Below are 21,142 nucleotides of genomic sequence, written 5' to 3' on the forward strand. Positions count from 1 at the left end.
CAGCGTGGGGAAAAACGGTGGCATGGAAGTCCAACCATGTTGTTTAGACGTTCACATACAGTCGAAGCGTTCTTCATGACGACTGCACTATAAACGTCGTAAAATAAAACCTGCTTAGCAAAATATATATACACATTATGAACCAGTGAATAAAATAAATACATGATCATTACGGCATTCTTCTCGCTTCTGAAATGTTGTTAAAATAATCGTAGCTGAAGAGGCTAGAGTGAGAAACTGGACGGCTGAAGATGGGAAAATGGCCAGGCGATGTTTATACCATCTTTAAAATGTGCTCTGATGAGCTAGCTGCCTCGAATGTTACAGTGAAGAAGAAGAACAACAACAACATTAAAGCAAGGTTTCTTTACAGTTTATTTGGTCTTTCGTTAAGGCACATGATAATTAATATAGGCTACCGTCTTAGATATAGATAGAAATAGTATATAATATAATTACAGTGTGTAATACTATATGGATCATATTTTTTAAACGATCCTCTGTTCTCACAGCAAACTCAGAAAAGACCTTCACAATAACAACAACAACAACAAAAAAAATCATCAGGAAAAAACAAAACTTTTGATCCAAAGTGCTTTCAGGGATGATGTCATCGTTATTTTCCAGTGGCGAATGTTTGCGTCACTGAATAAACAGCAAGCTATTTTGTACATGAGAGGTATAAACACAGAACACATACCATTTAATGTGTGTGTGGGTGTGCGCGTGTGTTTTTCCTTCGTTACAGACAGACTAACATCTAACGCTTGTCTTCAAACCAAAATAGAAATATCAATGCACAAATTACAAGATATGTGCTCGATTGTCTGTGAAAGAATTTGTTTTGAAGTCAAGTATGAACAGGGGTTTTCCCTCTGCAATTTAAAGTCACACTACGGTGAAATGGGTGTAAGTTGCTGGTGTGGATGCGCTGACATCTGTTCAGTCCAGTGTGAAACACATTAGTGCGAAGTGTGTGTGTGTGTGTGTGTGTGTGTGTGTGTTACTTGTTTTTCTTCAGGTTCTGTTTCTGCGTGTAGCTGTTGTACTGGTCGTCGGTGTTAAACAGTCTGTCCCACCAGGTGAAGGTGGAGCCGTAATTACCCACGAAGTTCATGTGGTGAAAGTCGTGGAAGCGTGCGCCGGCGTAGAAGGGGATCAAGTGCAGCGGGTTCAGAGGGATATCGTATCCACTAGAGAGAAAATATATATTTTTTAAATATAGAAAAACACGTACGTTAGGTAAGGGATTAAAACACGACAGGATGTGATGTTCGATAACAGGAAATCATTAGAGGTCGACCGATTGATGATTGATTATTAACCGGCGAAAATCCACACAGAGTTTTCCCGGTTGCGTCTGAGAAGCGTCTTCGGTCATTATTATACGGTACGAGAGCGGCCTCTAGAGGCGAAATAAAAACCATCACTGACTCATCTTGGTGTGTTATTTGAAGTGTTTTTTTTTTTTTTTATAAATTTTTTAGATTCTTATTTGTTATTTGGATGTATATCTTTCCTTTTTCTGTAATTTTATTAATAGTTCATGTATAATAATACTTATATATTTATTTCATTTGATAAAAGTACAGTACATTTCCACAGTACAGTCAGTACTGTTTATTTTTGTAATAAAGTTCAGCAATATTTTTCTTTGAGTGTTACGTTTTCATTCAGTGTCAAGTTTTTTTTTTTTTTTAAACTATCAGGTGATTAATTAATTATCGGCAAGGAATCGATCAATCGACTTAGCTATCGGTAACGGTAAAAAAATCCACTATCGGTCCACCTCTAAAAATGATAAACAACGGGACTGAGCAATCATCACAACCCACGTTGAAGTACAGTACACGATAATAATTAAAAAAATGATAAAGCCTAACAGTTAGTGTGAAATATAATTGTGTGTGTGTGTGTGTGTGTGTGTGTGTACCTGTGCACATCGATGGTCTCCAGCAGACGGATGGTGACCCACGCCCATAAGAGTGCAACGTGATTACAGAACACCATGATGCCGATGAAGAAGCCGGCGCCCAGGATCAGTGTCTCCAACGGGTGAGCATATTCTGCCTGCATCCCAAACGGAGCCTAAACAAACACACACACACACACACACACACTCAGAATAGTCAGCTCATGGGAATGAAGTATATCATGTGTGTGCTGAGATTTGGTGTATTATTTTTTTTTTTGTTTACTGCATTACCGATCAAATCTACTCTAGATTACTCGGCGAGATAGTTAGCTGATACTAACTACGACTAGTAAGACTTCTGAGGGGTGAGGGGAAAAAAATAGCGTGAGAACAGAATTCCACACAGTGAGCTTCTGCGCAGCTTTTCACGTTCTTTCACACTCACTGTGAAATCATGGTGAACTTTGTGGATGTATTTGTAGATTCGGCGGTGATGGAGCGCTCGGTGCAGGAAATAGTGCCACGTGTCCTCGATCACCGCACAGCCGAAACACTGAGCTAACAGATACGGCCTGAGGGAGAAGCAGACACGTTTAGTACCTCCCGTTTGTCCCAAATGTTCATATAACCAAACACCTAACCTTTTCGAAATTCTGCTATAGATATACATTTCTCGGTTTGCGTCTCTCAAGAAAAAATAAAAAACCCCAGATACTAAAACTGTGGAAACAGCAGATAACATCATCAACACTAAAGAAGAAGAATTACTCCTGGTTTACTACGACAAGCACGGTGTTTAACACGTCTTCGTACCAGCGGGGCATGGATTCCCAGTCGTACGGGATGTTAAAGTACTCCGTGAAGTAGTACGTGCCGCAGATGAGAGGCAGCTGGATGCAGAAGTGATTGAACAGCAGCATCTTGACGCACCGCCACTGTTTCTCCCACGTCTCTGGTTTATCCTAAAACACACACACAGAAATATTTCTATTTCCATGAGATTAAGAGTGGGCGAGTAAATAAGACAAGGCTGAGAATACGACGCATCGGTTTAAAAGACAGCGGCTGAATTGAATCGAGACAACAATCAAATGCATTACCGTCAGAAAATAATTGTGGAAACTGACGTGCAAACAAGTCTGATACGCAAAACAGTCTCTATGTCATTCGCGAATTAACAGCAGGCCTCGGACAGGTCCGGGACGACGCCGGTCACGTATCGCTCGGACACTGTACTGACTCATAGCGGATTCGGCCTTAATAATTATAACGGAAAACGTATCACGTGGAAACCCGAGGTTCACTCATGAAAATGCTTCGTTATATTACACTTTTGCTCATCACATTTAAATAGGGAGCTAGACACGGTGCAGAATCTTGAATATTAAATACCGACTTAATCGAACATATACTTTCTTTAAAAAAAAAAAAAAGATCTCAGACGTTTGGACCGCACTATATATATGTATATACTGTATATACTACGTATAGGCTCGCTGTAGATATACACCATAACCCAAACACACATTATAACAGGAGATGTGCCTGCTCTTGCGCAATAATGTACTGTATACGATTTAAATCAACCGTAATCCAGAGCGAGTCCATAGCATGTCGTGTGACATTTCTGCAGGTGATGTGAACGTATTTACACGTTAACGTCGACGTTTCTGGCACTTGTGTCATGACGGACACAAACAACTATAGACAAATCAGAACAGCGGAAATCCCAAGACGGTTGTATTTCGATTATTAGAACGGTATTAATAAGCAATAACCATATTAATACGAATTACACGTGATAGGAAAGGCTTTATGCGTGACCAAAACGTTTGACACAAGTTAACATGACGGATGCCAGTCATGCCTAAGCTAAGCGTGGTTACATCGTGATCAGATAAACGAAGGCGGCGATGATGGCATTCACTCGCGAATCCAATCTTACTGAACACCGCATGCTAAAGTAGCTAAAGAGATTTAAAGTGGAAGTAAATCCTAGGGGTCAACTGGGAAGGTTGTCTCCTCTGACACGTCTGGTCCAGTGACACGTCTAATATATATATATATATATATATATATATATATATATATATATATATATATATATATATATATATATATATATATATATTTCTATCGATCTATTTGTGCTTACATCTCAGAGGAAAGCGCTCTTCAGACGATCTTGATTGGCTAGTGTCGATGTGAGTGACAGTGAAGCGAGAGCGAGAGAATTCTAATTTTGTGCCAGAAAGGAATAAAGAGCCTTTACACAGTCACAGCGTATATATGGGGAAACAAGGTCAAATGGTTTATAACCTCAGGCTCCACCCACCTTCTGAATCTTGTACCTCTGCATGAACGGAATGAACTGAAACACGAAGCCCGGTAGACAGAACAGGAAGTAGACCAGTTCATGCACGATGAGCGAGCCCCATGTGGCGATCTGGAACTTGCTGTAGTTCTGCAGCATGTGGTTCCACGCCTGCTTCACAGGCTCCTGCAGCGGGTTTTGAGGCAGCAGCGAGTCCACAAGCTCTACAGCCAGGTACGCCGAGGACAAGATATCGGCCGTGCCGTTGGTCTCCATGCCTGCGCATCAACGGATGAAGCAACCTTCACAAAATCAGAAAAAAACAAAACACAACAACCCAACAAAAAGTTATTTTAGTAACCGTGTATTTATTGTTCTGTTTCTATTAGCTTCGAGAGGGGGGTGGGTGGGGTCTGGTGTAATAACGACTTACATTATAGCTTCGACAATGGATGTGATAACAGGAACTAACGTGAACGTAACAATAAACGGATAAAAATATCGCGTGTTTTTCTAAGTATACGCAGGTGTTAGAGGAATAAAACACTTCAGGACTCGCCGTTATAGGAAAGTAGTCAACTCACACCAAACCGTCCGTCGTTGATTATTTCCCCACATAATTGCGTACAATTTTGTACAGTTGCACTTCCTGAACAGTTCATAATTATGAATGATTAGAAGATGAATATTTCACTGGTGAATAATCATTCTGTGTCGCACCCTGTTGCACATGCATAATCGGTTGCTTCTTTTTTTATTATTTATTTTTTTTAACTAGAGAACATAACAGCACAAAGAACTTTTCATATTGATAAACTTGTATTTAAGATTTTTATTCCATGAGACCTGAACTTTCCAGGATTGCAATGTGACTTACCATTTCAAAATAAAGGCTTGAATATGAGAAATTGCTTAATACTTGCTACACAAACTCTACATTTCTTTTCGTGTCCCAAAACAGGAAAAAAAAAAAAAAAAAAAACAGATCATAAACAAAGCAGAAAAATACGAATACAAATTACCTCAAAAAGCCTCTTAAAAGCTGCAAATACCATCATGTTTACAGGCAGCTGCAACTTTAGTATCAATTATTAAACTGTATCAACAGCTGTAATGATAAAAATGATTTTATAACACACTTTAAAAGCTTGTATTCTTGTAGTTTAGAAGACATTCCCGAAGCGAAGGTGTCATTCTGTCGGTCACTTACCTTCCACACGCGCTCTGCTCTACCTGTGTACGACTCCAAGGCCCGTTTAATGTACGATAGTTTTAGCGTCTGTGATTGGCTGAAACAAGAGGCGAGTGACGTAGCTTTCGGAAGCAGGACGCTGATTGGTCGACGGTGTGGAGTGATGATAGTGAGACGGACGTAACCGTGGCGACGGCCAATGAGACGCGCGCTCGCCTTTTCCGTACGGTGGCGGTACTCGAAGTAATAAACATTACGCTTAAAATGGGAAACGCCCACTGTAGCCTTGTTATACACACAGAGTCGTTCTCAATTCATGAGCGTTTTCTTCAAAGGGCCCTGCAAACATCCGTTTTCAAACGGAACAATTACTATTTCTGACAGGAAAAAAAGAGAAAAGTTACCCTAAACATATTTGAGCACTTTTAACACGAAATTGCTTGTTATTTCCGGTTAGGACAAGCACGGCAACGATGCCGCCATCTTGGAGGGGGCAGATCAACTACTGTACATCTCTCGCTGCTCTTTATTACGTTGCTGTTCTTTCTTTCCTCCTTTTTTTTTTATTAAAAAAAAAACCAAAACAAATAATGATCATTTTTTTTCTTTTGTTCTCCTTTCCCCCCGTATGTGTATGAAACCTTTCTGCTTTTCTCCCATTCTCCTTCCCCTCATAATTCAATTTATCTTCCTGTCGGTCTTATTCTTCCTCCATGCATTTTTCAGCTCATTGCAAACACAAAATCAATTATTTATAATTATTACACTGGGTTTATTTTTGCCATACATCAGTTTAAAGAATGTAGGTATGCGTTTTGAACGACGCTAAATTGGAGGTTATAAGCGTCCCTTACGTCCCCAGCGTAGCTACGAGTGCCACGTATTAAACTGAGATTTGTCCTGTGAACACAAACACACACACAAATAGATTTAAATACAAGAAGCATGTTTATTATTCATGATATAAAACACGTTATGAAATGGTTTGAGCGCGCTGCATTCCTCTTGACCGACACCTAGTTTTAATATTGAGAACAATAATTAATAATAGTTAAAGAGAAACACTAGAGAGAGTACAGAACTGAGATTAGAAAAGGTACAGAAGATAAAAGGAAAGGAAAGAAAGAACATTTGGTCAGTGTTCAGCAGTTGGCAGAGCGATGCAGTGTCCCATTCTTCACTGAACAGATGACAGCAGTAGTTTAAAAACAGTACACGCACGCACGCACGTACACACGTACACACGTACACACGTACACACACGCGCACACACACACACACACACACACACACACGAAAACCTAGATCCATGCAGAAGCACTTCCACGGCCGAGCAGCCAGCAGCAGTCCGAAACGACATGCATGCTCAGACACACGCAGCAGCAGAGCAGCGCATCACGGATACATCCAGAACCGATATTCACACCCAGCTGGATCGCGGTTAAAAGACACGGTGCGTAAGAAATGAAATGTTGAGCGTTAAGACTTTTCAAAAACTTGGGTTTGGCAAAAGAAACTCGAGAAACGCAAGTGCAAGTCCTCCTATTAAATGTTCACCCCATGCAGCTTCTGCTCGTAGATTAGCAGCTCTCATTCCTGCCATGAAATCAAACGACAGCAATCGTCCGTTAGTCCGTTATCCTTCTTCATAAAATCATCTCGTCAGTCCCAGTGACTTTCAGAGATTCAGAGTGAGAAAGTGCTGGTCCATTGTTTGTTTTTTTTTTGTTTTTTTTAAATCGAGTCCCGTTCCGAGTCGGATTCGTCCACGATGGATTTTCGAAGGGGTTCCTTCAGGTCAGTAGACTCGCTCCTAAACTCCGCGGACAGACGCTGGAACGTTTACGCTAGTGTTTTCAGAGGCATCCTTTCGGTCGCGTTAGAGTTTGAACCATCACGCTTGGTTAGTACTTTGCTGTAAAAGTGCAAAAAAAATCTTCGTCATACTGTAACTACTCTCAAATAAAAGGAAGAAGAGAGAGAGAGAGAGAGAGAAATGTATAGAAATATAGAGATAGAACAACTGAGAGAGACAGAGCACGATCGAGAGATGAACAGAGAGTGAGAGAGACAGATATAAAGTGAGAGATAGGGAGACAGATAGATAGAGAGATAGATAGAGAGAGAGATGTATAGAGAGACAGGAAGAAAAAAATAGAGACACAGAGAGAGAGAGAGAGAGGGAGAGAGAGAGAGAGCGAGAGAGCAGTGTTTGTCCAGGCCTTCTGAATCAGGAAGCAGCTCTAGGAGGAAGCTTCAGCCTCGTCTTCAGTGTGAGCCACTCCTCAGCATCACATCAGCTTATTTTCAGCTTACACTTCAACAGAGTTTCAACTCTTCAGTTGTTCAAAGAGGTTTATCAATGATCGTCACACCTGCACACACACCATTTTTTACATTATCGTTTGATACACTGTAATTAAACTATAGGTTTTAAAGCAGCCACTAGATGGTGCTGTTGCTTACTAATCACACGTTTATTCATAAATTATCCTGTACTAAGGATTAGAAGTATGTCCATGCTATCATTTGACCTGTGCTCATTAGCTAATTATTCAAAGTTGCTATTGTTTTGGGTTTTTTTTTTTTTTTTTTGTGTGGGGTTTTTTTTTTTGGGGGGGGGGGGGGGGGGGGGGGGTTCTTTTGCTTTCTTTTTTTTTTTTTAAACCACTACTACGTTTCAACCTCTATTATGTTACTCATGCTTATATTCTGAAGATGTGGCAACAAAATGACAAAAAACAGTTTCCGTTCAGGTTTTCTGATGTGTACAGTCTTGATTCATGTCACACCGAGCTGTTGGTCTGAGTGCCTGACCTGCGTAGCTGCGCCCGGTGCTCATGCAGCTTGGCAATATGGTCCATTTATCCGTGCTGGGATTATAAAACTCTACCGATGCCAGGTTACAGGAGCCATCGTCACCCCCGATCACATACAGCAGACTGCCGACTGCGCACACTCCTACAGAGAGACGCGTGACCGTCAGCTAAGCACATCACGTCATTGGTGTTATCCACCAGTGCAGTAACTGAGCCAAATGTCCAGTTTACCTGCGTTCCGGCGACACATGTTCATATCGGCCACTTGCTTCCAGGTGCTGGAGACGGGGTCGTACACCTCACAGCTCTTCCTGACTAACGGGCCGTCATGCCCGCCCACCGCATACAGCAGACCTTTTAGCACACCCACCCCTGTCACAGAAAAAATGCACAAGAGTATAAACTACACTCTGTGAAGTAAACAATCATGAATCAATGTTTAAGAGATGTGTGTGTGTGTGTGTGTGTGTGTGTGTAACCTGCTCCGCTGCGCCGCGTGCCCATCTCTGCTATGTATGACCACTCGTTGGTGTTCGGGTTATACGCCTCCACAGTGCTCAAACACTGACGTGTTGCTCCATCATACCCGCCAACTGCATACAGTATACCTGTTCACATACATACACAACATGAATAAAAATATATAGACACACATCCTTTATCCTATTGGACTGTTTGTAGCAATCAACCGATATTTATTTTGTTACAACTGATACCGATTATTTGTTTACGTGCCCGATAATTGATACGCAAAACCGATATCTATTAATTGTTTTACTTCTGTTTTTTACACAACGATAAGACCACCACTGAACTGAACAAACCGTTTTATTGAGAACAAATTTGTCAATTTCACTTCCTCCTTGCATATAAAAAAGCCTTTTATTTATACAATCAATAAATATAGAAGTCTGAAAGACAGCAAAATTAAAAAATAAATAAAGTGTTCCTTTTACGTGACTCCCGTGAGTCTGTCTCAAATATTTCTTAGCGCCAAGATGCTTAAACTACATATCAAGCGTTTATGCAACACATCTCATTTGTGCATTAATTATAATTATGTTAAAGAAAGCACAATTCTCAAAATGCCCACGAGATGGCGCCATTTATTGGTGGAGCCGATATTTCAAAAACCGATATCCAATAATGGGAAAACACTTAAATATCGGGGGAAAATATCGGTAAAACCGATTATCGGTCGATCTCAGATTGTTCGCATATAGAATATACAGGGCAGGGGCTTCTGATTGGCTCCGCTCACCTCCGACCACGCCCACTCCCACGCTGCTGCGTCGGGTGTTCATGGGAGCTATGTGGAACCATTCGTTGGTCTTCGAGTTGTACGCCTCAACAGTAGCAAGACCTGCATGACAATCATACCTAATTTCAGTCGTTCAAATCAAAAGTCGTCAATCACAGCTCATTTCTTAATATTTTCGCTCAATAGCTTCGTCTGAAATGGGATGTGTAATGCACGCAATTTATTTGAGTTGATTTCTTATCTATATATAAAAACACACACTTATCTTTACTTTAAAGATGATAACGTTGGCATTGGGGTTTTCTATCTTGGTCTTTACCTGTGCTGCCGTCGAAACCACCCACGGCATAAAGAAGTCCGTTGAGAACGGCGGCACCGAGTGTGGACCTCCGGTCCTGCATACTGCTCACACAGCACCACTCGTCTTTCACAGGGTCGTACGCGTCCACCGTCCTCACGCGCAGAGAGCCGTTAAAGCCTCCGACGGCGTACACCATGCCACCCATGTACACTACGCCTATACACGCACACAAACACATGTAAGAATTGTGGAGGAAACCAAGTGGTGTGAAAATCGAGAAATCCACAGAGAATCAGAGATTTTTAAAAAATTATCGGGAGCATTTTCTAGTTGTTAAGTACCAGTTAATAATGAGCCAGTATTACTAATACTTCTGCATGCACCTTTAGAGCTATATTTATATCCAGTTATAAAATACCCAATGAAGGAAAGGCTGCGAGGGATCTGTACCTGCTCGACATCGTCTGGATGGCAGCTCTGCCACTTGGAACCATCTCTCCTCTTCAAAGTCATAACATTCCACACTGCGGATTGCTTTTGGTGCTTGGCCCCCAACCACCACCATCACCTACAAAACACACACATTGACACACTTCATTGTAAAAAGTTTAAGGACCTAAACACAAACATAACTCAGAACACACAAAAAGTATGTGGTCAGTTCGTATTTCTTGTTTGTTTGGGTTCCCCCCCCAAGTTTATGATTTAGCCGAGTGAGTGTCTTGAGGAAAAAACATCTGTGATGATAATATGGGCCAACTGCATATTAGCATTTTATTGTCCCCACCATATGTAGTCCACAACATCATCATCATCATAATAATAATAATAATAATGACAAAAGATATGTGAGGCTTGCTAGCTAACTAGCAAGCTTTCCCCCTGCCTGCATTGCTAATTGGCAATGCAAGCAAATGCAACTCCAGAGAAAGAAAAGAAAAAAAACACAATAACAACTGTATTTCGAAACTTATTTGCAGTGAAGACACTCAATCTAGAAATCAATCAGATTTTTCCTGCTGTGTGAAAAAAAAGACTGCTGTTCAGCTGAAGCATGTGGTAGAGCAGAAAACAGGAGCGCTGCTCTAGGTCACAGTCAAAAAATAGGTTTTAAAAGTCCCCCGTGTCCTTCAGTATGCGAGTCAGCGTCTTTTACTACCACTTATTTATTTTGTTGCTTTTTGGTTGGGATACCTCACAAAGATGCGCATAAATGCACCTTTGTGTATGTAAGAAAAAAAGCAAGGATACGTTAACAGCACAACAAAATCAAGATGAAACAACAAAATTCAAAAAGTAAACATAAGTTAACAGCACAAAGGAATCAAGCCGCAAAGCAAAAGAAGCTGCAACACGACGGAAATGCTCCCGACCACTAGGGGGTAGTGTCGGCATGGAAAAGCAATGTTTCTGTTGTTACTGCACAACTTTTCATTAGATCTCAGGACATCACAAGCGATTCTCTGTGTACGTTAATGTATGTAATTGGTTTTAAGTCAACTAAATACTTTTACTGGATTCCTGATATCGCGGCTGAACTGCCGAAACAAGCAGAACAAACACATGCGGATAATTGCCCAATCCCGCGCCCCCTAGTGGTCGGGAGCATTTGCTGTGTTGCGTCTCGATTGCGTGGTGTTTTAAATTTGCGTTTGCTTTGTAAAGTTCGTAGTGCTGTGCACTACTGGGCCATTTTTTTTTTTTAAAACAGCGGTCCTTTTAATAAAACACTGAGCATGGGTAATAAACACACACCGACACACCTTCGGGTAGCTGACTGGCGTGCGCACTCTGGTGCGGACCGTCTTCATCATGGAGCGCTGCTCGGCTGGCAACAGGTGGTACTTCATGGCCTCAATCAGGTAGTCCTTACAAGCGCTGCTGTTCTTCACCAGAGTCTCCTCCTCCACCCTCTGCACAATCGCACGTATTCTTACACCATCCGTCATGTTTCAATGCAAGTATACCGACACGTTTTATCCAGATTAATCTGGCGCAGCATTTCTGTCAGCTATAAGAATATAATTGCTTTTACGTTCTCTTACAATTACATTTTGTTAAGTGTTGTGGCACACATATATACACACATATACACACATATATTTATTTTAACACAGCGATAATGTCATTTAGGATGTCATATTAATATAAAAGGGAATTTTATTCTGTATTTGCTGCATTGGGACGCAACCATAGTTATCCATGCGTTTTAATCCGTGCGTCACACACAGACCTGTACGAGGTACTCTCTGGAGAGGAGAGGCAGGCGTACATGCTCCATCAGATGAGACATATGTTCCTGTCGCACGTCCTTATCGTGCTTGACCCACGCGATAACCGCCTCGAACACCTACACACAGACACAAACACATACACACACACACATCAGCCTGTTTAGCACAACACAGCACACTTGCATCCAAACCGTTTCAATTTCAAGTCACTTTAACAGCCCTTCCGTGCTGCCTCTTGTTGCTAAGACAACCAGGACAACCCTGGACAATACTACGGCAGGATGCTTGTTGCCATAGCAACGATGCTGGTTGTTTTGTATATCTGTGTAGTAATAAGTTCATAGCACACGTTATGGCTGATCATCAAGCTGCTAATTTCTTCTTAGTTCCTCGGTGCACGTGTGTGTGTATGGGTACCTTTTCTTCAGAAGGTATGGTGAGTTTGTCGCTGGCGATGAGACTGCAAACTTGCTCCATGCCCAGGTTGAGGAACTCCTCGCACTGCATCACCTCCGAGAAGTGCTGCTCTGTGTGTGTATGAACGAGAAGAAAAGAAAAAAAAAACACATACAAAACACTATAACAAACCGATTGGAATACGATGCACCTTTTCACGCCATAGCAACGTACAGCGCTGTAACAGCGACGTTAGCGTTTCTAAAGTAACAGCTAATTCACACACACTTGTAAGGTGGACGTGCCACGTGATATATGACCAATGAGGAATGGGTTTAAATAAAAAAAACTAACAAAAAACGTATAACCATTGGTATGTCGTTTTTTATTTTTGGAGGAGGCGGAAGGAGTCTCCAGTTTTAGCGCCATGTAACAGGAAGATTTCTGACCCGGGGAAAGTTTTCAGAACAGAGGACATTTCTGTTTTCTCTATAGCATGATGAGCTGCGTTTTCTTTTTTCTTTTTTTTTTTTTTTACCTGACAGCTTAACAGGAAGTAACTTTCCGCTAATGTTCCACAACATTAAATGTAACTATAAACAGATTTTTTAAAAAAAATAAATAATACAAGATGTTCTTTGACAAATCAAGAACTGCTGACAAATTCCTGTGAGATAAGATTAACCCGGAATAATAATCGTTTGGGAAATAATCGACGTTGGTAGTGACTTTGCTTTACGTCAGGCCACATCACACCAACATGTTGTGGATTATTTTCCCATAACGGCACGCTTGAAGTGTTTAATTCTGTACCTAACGGACACCAAAACCTAAAGGCGTGTACACTTCTGCATGCGCACCCGCGGACGCACACGCCTACCTGCGTACGAGTTGGCCAGGTTGAGGAGGTCGGAGCAAGCGTGCAGGTCGGCGAAGGCCCGGATTCCGAGGCAGTTCGTGGGGTGGAGCTGAGTGGAGAGAAACTCGCAACACGCTCTCTTCACCTCCTGCAGCTGGAGAAGACCTGCGGCTGGCAGCAGCACCTGCACACACGTACGTACACGCGACGGGAACTCGTTCACTTATTTATTCTTCCGTTCATCTACGATAACCCCCGTGTGGTGCGCGACACCTTACTAACACACTTTAATGTTATTTTGTCCTTTAATCTGTCAGTAGCTGCACGAACAGAGGTGAGCGAGCATCCAGATGGACGTTGAACTGAAAAACAGTACAGATCTTTTGGCTCCTCATATAGTGTATCAGAGCTTCATAACAACCTGAGCTTTGGGAATGTTAACTGTACGCCAGACCGTAGAGCACTGGGTGTTAGTGAGAACACACACTTGAAGTGTTATTCAACACACACACACACACACACACACACACACACACACACACACACACACACACACACACACACACAGAGAACACTAACGCACTTACTTACATGCCACCCACTCACTCTCACAAGATTTCATTAAGTGCTCCTAATGCACCCGTGAGCGAAAAGGACAAAGTGTAGACAATTAAAGAAAAAGAAGAAGAGTAAAATGAGTAAAAGAAGAGCTCCCTACTTCCTTCTTCTGCGCATAGATCGAGACAGAAGACTGCAGCACCGTTTCACAGCCACGCCTTTATTATTGTAGGCATAAATAATTCTACTTACCGCTCTACCAAACCCGAGCGCTCTACTGAACCCTTTATCTATATTTAGGGTCCTCTTTTTCCCAAAAGAGGACAAAAACTGGTTTCACTCTGCCCACGTTTGACATTTTTTCCTACATTCTTTTGATTGTCCATGGAATAAAATAAAATATCAGATGCCACGAGTGTACCTTCTGCCATCATTTACACGTTTGATTGGCCATGTAAATGTAATAACATGAAATTAAAAATGACCTTATATGGCCAGGGGCATTGTTTTGACTCAGGACAGCGGTCATTTGCTGGTATCGTCAAGCAACTGTTTTCCGCCGTAGACAACAGCGCTTCGGCTTCGCGCGGTCTCTGAGAGAAGGCTAATGGTTGCTGCAAACCTTTTATAAATCGACCAATCGGTGCGCGAGAAGGCGGGAATTACAGAGAGAGAGAGGTTAAAGCGATGCAGACATGCGCAAACACGATGGAATATTAGACTACCAGCACGTCATAACGAAACTAAAGCCGAATCTAAATTTTCTCAAATTTAGACTTTTTTAAGGTCTGAAAAAGAGGACATGTCTGGGGAAAAAGAGGACGTATGGTCACCCGGTAGGATGAAATGAGTGAAATGGTCGGGGCATTACATTTGAGAGATCTGAGAGCGCAAAGAAAGAAAGGAAAAAGGTAGAACAGGGTAAAATATGGTGGCTTGTATACATGTACAATGGTGCTTGAAAGTTTGTGAACCCTGTCTATATTTCTGCATAAATATGACCTAAACCATCAGATTTTCAACCAAGTCCTAATAGTAGATAAAAAGAACTCAATTAAACAAAATGAGACAAAGAATATTATACTTGGTCATTTATTTCTTTATTGAGGAAAATGATCCTATGTTACATATCTGTAAGTGGTAAAAGTATTTGAACCTCAAGGATTAGCGGTTTAATTTGAAGGTGAGATTAGATTCTGGTGTTTTCCATCAATGGGATGACGATCAGGTGTGAGTGAGCACCCGGGTTTATTTAAAGAACACTGATATATCAAAGTCTGATCTTCACAACACATGTTTGTGGAAGTGTATCATGGCATGAACAAAGGAGAGTTCTGAGGACCTCAAGGGGGCGGCGGGATTTACAAAACCGTCTCTAAAGAGTTTGGACTCCACCATTCCACAGTCAGACAGATGGAGGAAATTCAAGCCCATTGTTACAATCCCCAGGAGTGGTCTACCAACAAAGATCACTCAAACATCAAGACGTGTAATAGTCCATGAGGTCACAAAGGAACTCTGCATAACTTCTAAGCAACTAAAGGCCTCACTCACACTGGCTAATGTTAATGTTCATGAATCCACCATGAGGAGAACACCGAACAACAATAGTGCGCATGGCAGGGTTACAAGGAGAAAGCAGTCTCCTCTGCAGTTTGCTAACAATCAAGTGGATAAGCCAGAAGGCTGTTGGAAAATGTTAATATAATTTTTTGGTTTAAATGAGAAGCGATATATTTGGAGAAAGGAAAACACTGCACTCAAGCGTAAGACCCTTATCCCATCTGTGAAACACAGTGGTGGTAGTATCATGGTTTGGGTCTGTTTTGCTGCATCTGGGCCAGGACGACTCACCATCATTGACGAAACAATGAATTCTGAATCACACTAGCCAATTATAAATGAAAATATAAGGACAGCTGTCTGTGAACTGAATCTGAAGAGAAAGTGGGTCATGCAGCAAGGCAGCGACCTTAAACACACGAGTCGTTCTACCAAAGAATGATTAAAGAAGAATAAAGTGAATGTTTTGGAACGGCCGAGTCAAAGTCCTGACCTTAATCCAATAGAAATGTTGTGGAAAAACCTGAAGTATTGTATAATATAAGAAAATAATATTGAATCATTTCCCTGAATAAATAAATGACCAACTATAATATTATTGTCTCATTTGTTTAATCGGGTTCTCTTCATCGACTTTTAGGACTTGTGTGAAAATGATGATGTTTTAGGTCGTATTTACACAGAAATGTAGAAAATTCTACAAACTTTCACGCACCACCATATTTACACTACGGATCAAAAGTTTTATATTGAAATTTAAGCAGTTCAAGTCCAGTGAATAACCTGAAAGGGTACAAAAGTAAGCAGTAAACTGCCAGAGGTTTAGGTTACCAAAAACTCAACAATAAATGTTTCGTTTCAGAATTCGACAAAAAGGCGTCTTTCAGGAAACAAGCAACGGGTTAACAACTTACAGCTGTTCTGCAGAAACGGAAGTAAAGTAAGCCTTGAAAGTTGATGCTAACAATTCCTACAGGTGTCCCAACTTTTACACAGGGTGTTAATACACCCTCTTAAGCATTATTCGGACAGTACTGTACCACAGGAAGTAGTATATTGCGGTCATAATGGCGAGAACAAGGCAATTAACCAAGGAAGACAGACAGACCATTATAACCCTTAAAAGCGTAGGTCTTTCCTTTAAAGAAATTGCAAAGAAAGCCAAGGTGGCAGTGAGGACAGTTTCCTACACTATCAAAAGGCACTTGGAAAATGGTGGAAACTGACAGGAAGTGGTCTAGCAAACCCAAAGCCACAACAGAATCAGAAGACAAGATTCTGAGAGTCAACAGCTTGCGTGATACGTGGCTCACAGGACAACAGCTTCAAGCACGGCTTAACACTGGTCGACGTGAGCATGTCTCAGTTTCAACTGTGAAGAGAAGATGTCGAGGTGCAGGTTGGACAGGTCGAGCGACAGTAAGAAAGCCACTGCTAAGATGGCAAAATGAGAAAGAGTGGCCTGCCTGGCCCTGAAATCTTCGGTTAATCACGCAAGGTTTTTGTACACCGTCGAGTAGGTGAAAGGATGGTTCCTTGGTGTGCGACACCGGCTGTCAAACATGGAGGAGGAAGCGTGATGGTCTGGGGCTCTTTTGCTGGATCCAGAGTCGGTGACTTGCACAGACTGAGTGGCATCCTAAACTGAAACTGCTACCACAGTACTCTCTGGTATACGCCTAGCTGCTCAGGGGTTCATCGTACAGTAAGATAACGACCAAAAATCATACCTCCTGGCTATGTCAGGACTACCTTACAAGACAAGAACAACACGGTAGGCTTCAAATCATGGCGTAACCAGCACAGTCTCTAGACTTAAACCCCATCGAGCTGGTTTGGGATGAACGGGACAGAAGGGTGAAAGCAAAGCAACCTACAAGTGCAACATATTTTGTGGGAACTTCTGCAAGTGTTGGGAAGGACTTTCCGAACTGATGGCAATTTTCTCTCTCCCTGTCAATCACAGTGCCACTAGCCAATCACAGGTGTCGGTGAGTTCATGTATGCTGAAGACGGTGTTACAGTGCCCTGTGATGCGGTCCCAGTGTGACACAGACGCAGTGTGCGAGTGTGTATATATATATATATATATATATATATATATGTTACCTGTACGTTCTCTTCGGTGACCTGTATTTCAGCAGTGTAAACATAATCGATCAGCATCCCCAGCGTCCAGCCGTCTATCTCCTTTATCCGCACCTTCTTCTGTCTGCTCTCACTCATCTCACCTACAAACACACACACACACACACACACACAATCGTTAGTCCGACGCACACCACATACACATACCTAATAATACCACAATACATCAATACAACACACACAAAGTCAGCCTTCCAGTTTCTTACCTCATTGTATCTATTCTGAACCATTATTATTATTATTATTATTATTATTATTATTAGATGACTTTGAGTGTAAACCTGTAAACATGGCATGGAAATATGGGCTCCCAGCTGCCAGAACCACTCGGTGTGCTGCGATCTCCACGTCCTCTGCTACAATGGTCACGTCGCACAACACACTCTGACTGGCGGAGAAATAAAAAGAAATTAAGATTCCTTTATAATTTGAAAAAAAAAAAAAAACCTGTTCTGCTTATTACTGATATACATCGTAAATATTCAACATCCAACTAGGATATTAGTGAGGTTTTAAAAAGTAAATGTTTTAAACATCTAACTTATTATTATTATTATGATGATGATGATGATGATTAGCAGCTTTTATCATGAACAGTTTTCCTATCCTGGAATGTTTTATTCCTCTTATACCAAAGCCAGTGCACATAAAATTTACTCAACAATGACGCTTCATACTTTTTATTTATTTATTTATTTATTTATTTATTTAATCCATTTACGGTCGTGAAGCGAGCCGTTTTCACACGCGCGCACGCACAAAGCGTACCTGCGCAACTCGTTCATGATCCTGAAAGCTTTCTTCATGTGCCGAGGGTTAATAGTGACCGCGCTCTGCTTCTCACACACGTCGTCCTTCAGCTCCACTGCTTTATGATGGCAAAGCTTAGTGCATCTGGAAGAAACAATATCATATCGCAATACGTTATGACGCGATACGCGATATCAATACGCACCGCAGTACATCATTTCACGGAGGTGACGGATATTTTACAAAGAAGAGGATCGAAAAGAAAGTAGTTGGTACAAAATAAGTGTAGAAAAAGTGTATCGTGTTGTTCTGATATAAATACGTTCATATAATACAAAAAGATTTTTTTAGCATTTCGTGACAGCAGTTTGACAACAATTACAATTTATTTATTTAAAAGAACGCCGCATCGTACACTTTCTTACCAGTCACGTCAACAGCGCAGGAAAAACGTAGTTTAATGATGTGCTCCGTCCTGTGGCGGAAAAATTGCAACTTTACACGTTACAAAGACTGACACTGGAGTCTGCAATTATGTTTTTTTTGTTTTTTTTTTAATCGTTAAAGAATGAGACGTCGCAGTTTTTACCCATTTATATCTACGTTTAACGTCACACATTTAATCACTTACATTACAGTACCTATAAACAGGCATTTTCTAATCCGCTTTCTCGCTCTTAAAGTTAATAATCGTATCATGTCACCGAGAAACTGGAAAGTGCCCCATTCTGAAGACTTTCCCATGGCGGAAAAACCTCCGATTGTTACGATGTGCTGACACTGGAGACTCCTTCCAAAAATGAAGTGCAATTTGCCGTTTTGTAGCTTTTAACATGAATATGTCCGCCTTAAGGTTATTTATTAACCATCTGTAAAGTCTTCTCCAACAGTTCTAAACTGCAAATTTTGTCATACGCGTTCAAAACACACCACCGAAACGGATCAACAATTTCGACGACATCAATCCGCACATCAGAATCAAATCCGCACATCACAATCAAACGCTCTCTAGACTCTTTAGAGTCCTGCCCCCAACAGTATAAAAATCCACTCTGCTAACAGTCAAGTACGGCTTAGCGCGGGTGTATGAGGTGAGATAGACGCGATAGGCTTTTTTTTTTTAAAGGGGAGGAGCCATTCGATGTGTCCCACCCTGACTTCCTGTTTCAGTGGAAATTACAACACGTCAAATAACGCTGCGTGTTTCAAGGCACTTTAAATAAACTTCTACTGACAGAAAACATCAGTGTTTTCCCTAAGATAAACAGCAACACGTTTATTATTATTATTATTATTTGATTATATGGTGCGTCCGCCATACAAGTTGTCACCACAGAAACGGAAACGTATTACAACGGCGCATTAATATAAACCTGTGATTCGCCTTGCAGCCGGAACTACTGTCAGAGCCGTTGTTATAGAAACTTCTGACTTTGGTGTAACGCTAATATGTTTTTGTTGCTGTCGGAACAGGTTTTTAAAATAACCTATGCTTCATTAGTTTACACATGATGTTCTGTTTAGTATTCACAAATATTATTAGGATAAAAGTTAACGAAGAACGCACAATAGTGCTAAGCTAGCATTGGGTAAAAATCACAGACAAACCGTTCACGATAAACAAACGCACGCGCGCACACACACACACACACACACACAAACACAGACAGAGAGTTAGCTAGCTAGCTAGCTAGTTCGGTGCGCTTACAGCGGATGGATCTCCATGTTGTGGTGTGTGTTCAGGCCGCGATATCTGTCAGTACGTTCTTGCACCATTCCATCTCAACGGATCTCGGCCCTGACAGAGGAAATCCGCATCACACCGCCGCCGTCACTCGTGTTTAGGACTCCAGCTCAGCTGTCGCTGCACATCCAGCTACTGTAAGCATGCGCGCGTGCGCGCGCGCACACACATATATATATATTCACACACTCTTCAGAGCAGAGTCACTAAGGTAAGCCGAGAAAGCACAGCAGCCATGTCCCGGTGACCGGCTACTTGTTGTTTTCCCCTCGGTGAGAGACGTGAAGGGAGGGGGGAAACTAGCCACCGCGAGGGCAAGACGCTGCTGCTTTAACGACAAGCGGAACAGCGGCGTGAACAGCAGCGCCACCTACCGTGGAAGACTAAGTAATAACATTAGCGCCTGTCACGCTACGCACCCAATCCCCATGTAATCATACCCGGAAGTACGGTAATTTATATGGACTATAGATCGCAGGACGAACGCAGCGTATGCGCACTACGCAAGGTCTTCACGTAGTGAGCCTCTATAGGGAGTATGGCGCTGTTTGTGATTTAACCCGTATTATTTACTGTTACCTGAAGATTAATATACAAAACACAACAAATATAATTCTTACACTAACTTAATTAACCAATTTTAAGTTTCCTAAATCATACAAAAATTATATACAACTATGTAAATGAATAAATAAAAAGGAAAATATAGACAATTTGTAATCCTTAGAATATCTTAATATCTTTCTAAAACGTTGGGGGGGGGGTATTCTGCAAACTACACAGCAAACCAATGCATGAGGCAAAATAAAGTTATTACAGACTTTTAATATGTATTCCATGTAATTCATAATAGAACATAGAAAACATATCAATTGTTTAAACTGAGGAAATGTATCATTTTAAGAGGAAAAATAAAATAATTTTGAATTTCATGGCCACAACACAACTTGAAAATGTTGGGACGGCACAAAAGGATGGAAAAGTAAGTGTTAGTTAAAAGAAACAGCTGGAGGAATATTTTGTAACTAATTAGGTTAATTGGCAACAGGTCAGTAACATGATTGGGTATGAAAAGATTATCTTAGAGA

At 41.3% G+C, this 21,142-nt stretch overlaps 2 protein-coding genes across 3 annotated transcripts; both read right to left on the minus strand.

Moving 5' to 3' along the window:
• Positions 1-357: 357 nt before the first annotated feature.
• On the minus strand, positions 358-5,513 carry msmo1 (methylsterol monooxygenase 1). The gene is made up of 6 exons (XM_017461390.3): positions 5,440-5,513; positions 4,251-4,531; positions 2,729-2,877; positions 2,361-2,487; positions 1,934-2,088; positions 358-1,193 (listed from the first exon to the last, which is right to left on the minus strand). The coding sequence occupies exons 2-6, from the start codon at positions 4,503-4,505 to the stop codon at positions 1,004-1,006; spliced, it is 876 nt and encodes a 291-aa protein (XP_017316879.1). The 5' UTR covers positions 4,506-4,531; positions 5,440-5,513; the 3' UTR covers positions 358-1,003.
• An 837-nt stretch (positions 5,514-6,350) lies between these two features.
• Positions 6,351-20,411, minus strand: klhl2 (kelch-like family member 2). 2 transcript variants are annotated; one of them, XM_017461394.2, is made up of 15 exons: positions 20,019-20,411; positions 18,329-18,454; positions 17,842-17,944; positions 17,522-17,643; positions 13,313-13,475; positions 12,454-12,563; positions 12,036-12,152; positions 11,566-11,715; positions 10,253-10,370; positions 9,821-10,018; positions 9,502-9,603; positions 8,720-8,848; positions 8,472-8,612; positions 8,239-8,382; positions 6,351-7,796 (listed from the first exon to the last, which is right to left on the minus strand). In XM_017461394.2, the coding sequence occupies exons 3-15, from the start codon at positions 17,849-17,851 to the stop codon at positions 7,768-7,770; spliced, it is 1,533 nt and encodes a 510-aa protein (XP_017316883.1). In that variant the 5' UTR covers positions 17,852-17,944; positions 18,329-18,454; positions 20,019-20,411; the 3' UTR covers positions 6,351-7,767. The 2 variants fall into 2 exon arrangements, with proteins under 2 accessions (XP_017316883.1, XP_017316882.1); XM_017461393.2 differs by having other exon boundaries at positions 17,842-17,948.
• Positions 20,412-21,142: the final 731 nt, after the last annotated feature.

Source organism: Ictalurus punctatus, chromosome 29 (genome assembly GCF_001660625.3).
Source record: "Ictalurus punctatus breed USDA103 chromosome 29, Coco_2.0, whole genome shotgun sequence".
Taxonomy (NCBI): Eukaryota; Metazoa; Chordata; class Actinopteri; order Siluriformes; family Ictaluridae; genus Ictalurus; species Ictalurus punctatus.

Excerpts from the sequence above, each read along its gene's own strand:
- msmo1 (XM_017461390.3), bottom strand. The coding sequence starts at position 4,505 with ATGGAGACCAACGGCACGGCCGATATCTTGTCCTCGGCGTACCTGGCT. Across the intron at positions 2,089-2,360 it reads AAGTTCACCATGATTTCACA|GCTCCGTTTGGGATGCAGGC; the intron begins GTGAGTGTGAAA and ends GTGTTTGTTTAG. Across the intron at positions 1,194-1,933 it reads GAGACCATCGATGTGCACAG|TGGATACGATATCCCTCTGA; the intron begins GTACACACACAC and ends TTTTCTCTCTAG.
- klhl2 (XM_017461393.2), bottom strand. The coding sequence starts at position 20,086 with ATGGTGCAAGAACGTACTGACAGATATCGCGGCCTGAACACACACCAC. Across the intron at positions 10,371-11,565 it reads CGCCAGTCAGCTACCCGAAG|GTGATGGTGGTGGTTGGGGG; the intron begins GTGTGTCGGTGT and ends TGTGTTTTGTAG. Across the intron at positions 10,019-10,252 it reads ATCCAGACGATGTCGAGCAG|GCGTAGTGTACATGGGTGGC; the intron begins GTACAGATCCCT and ends GTGCGTGTATAG.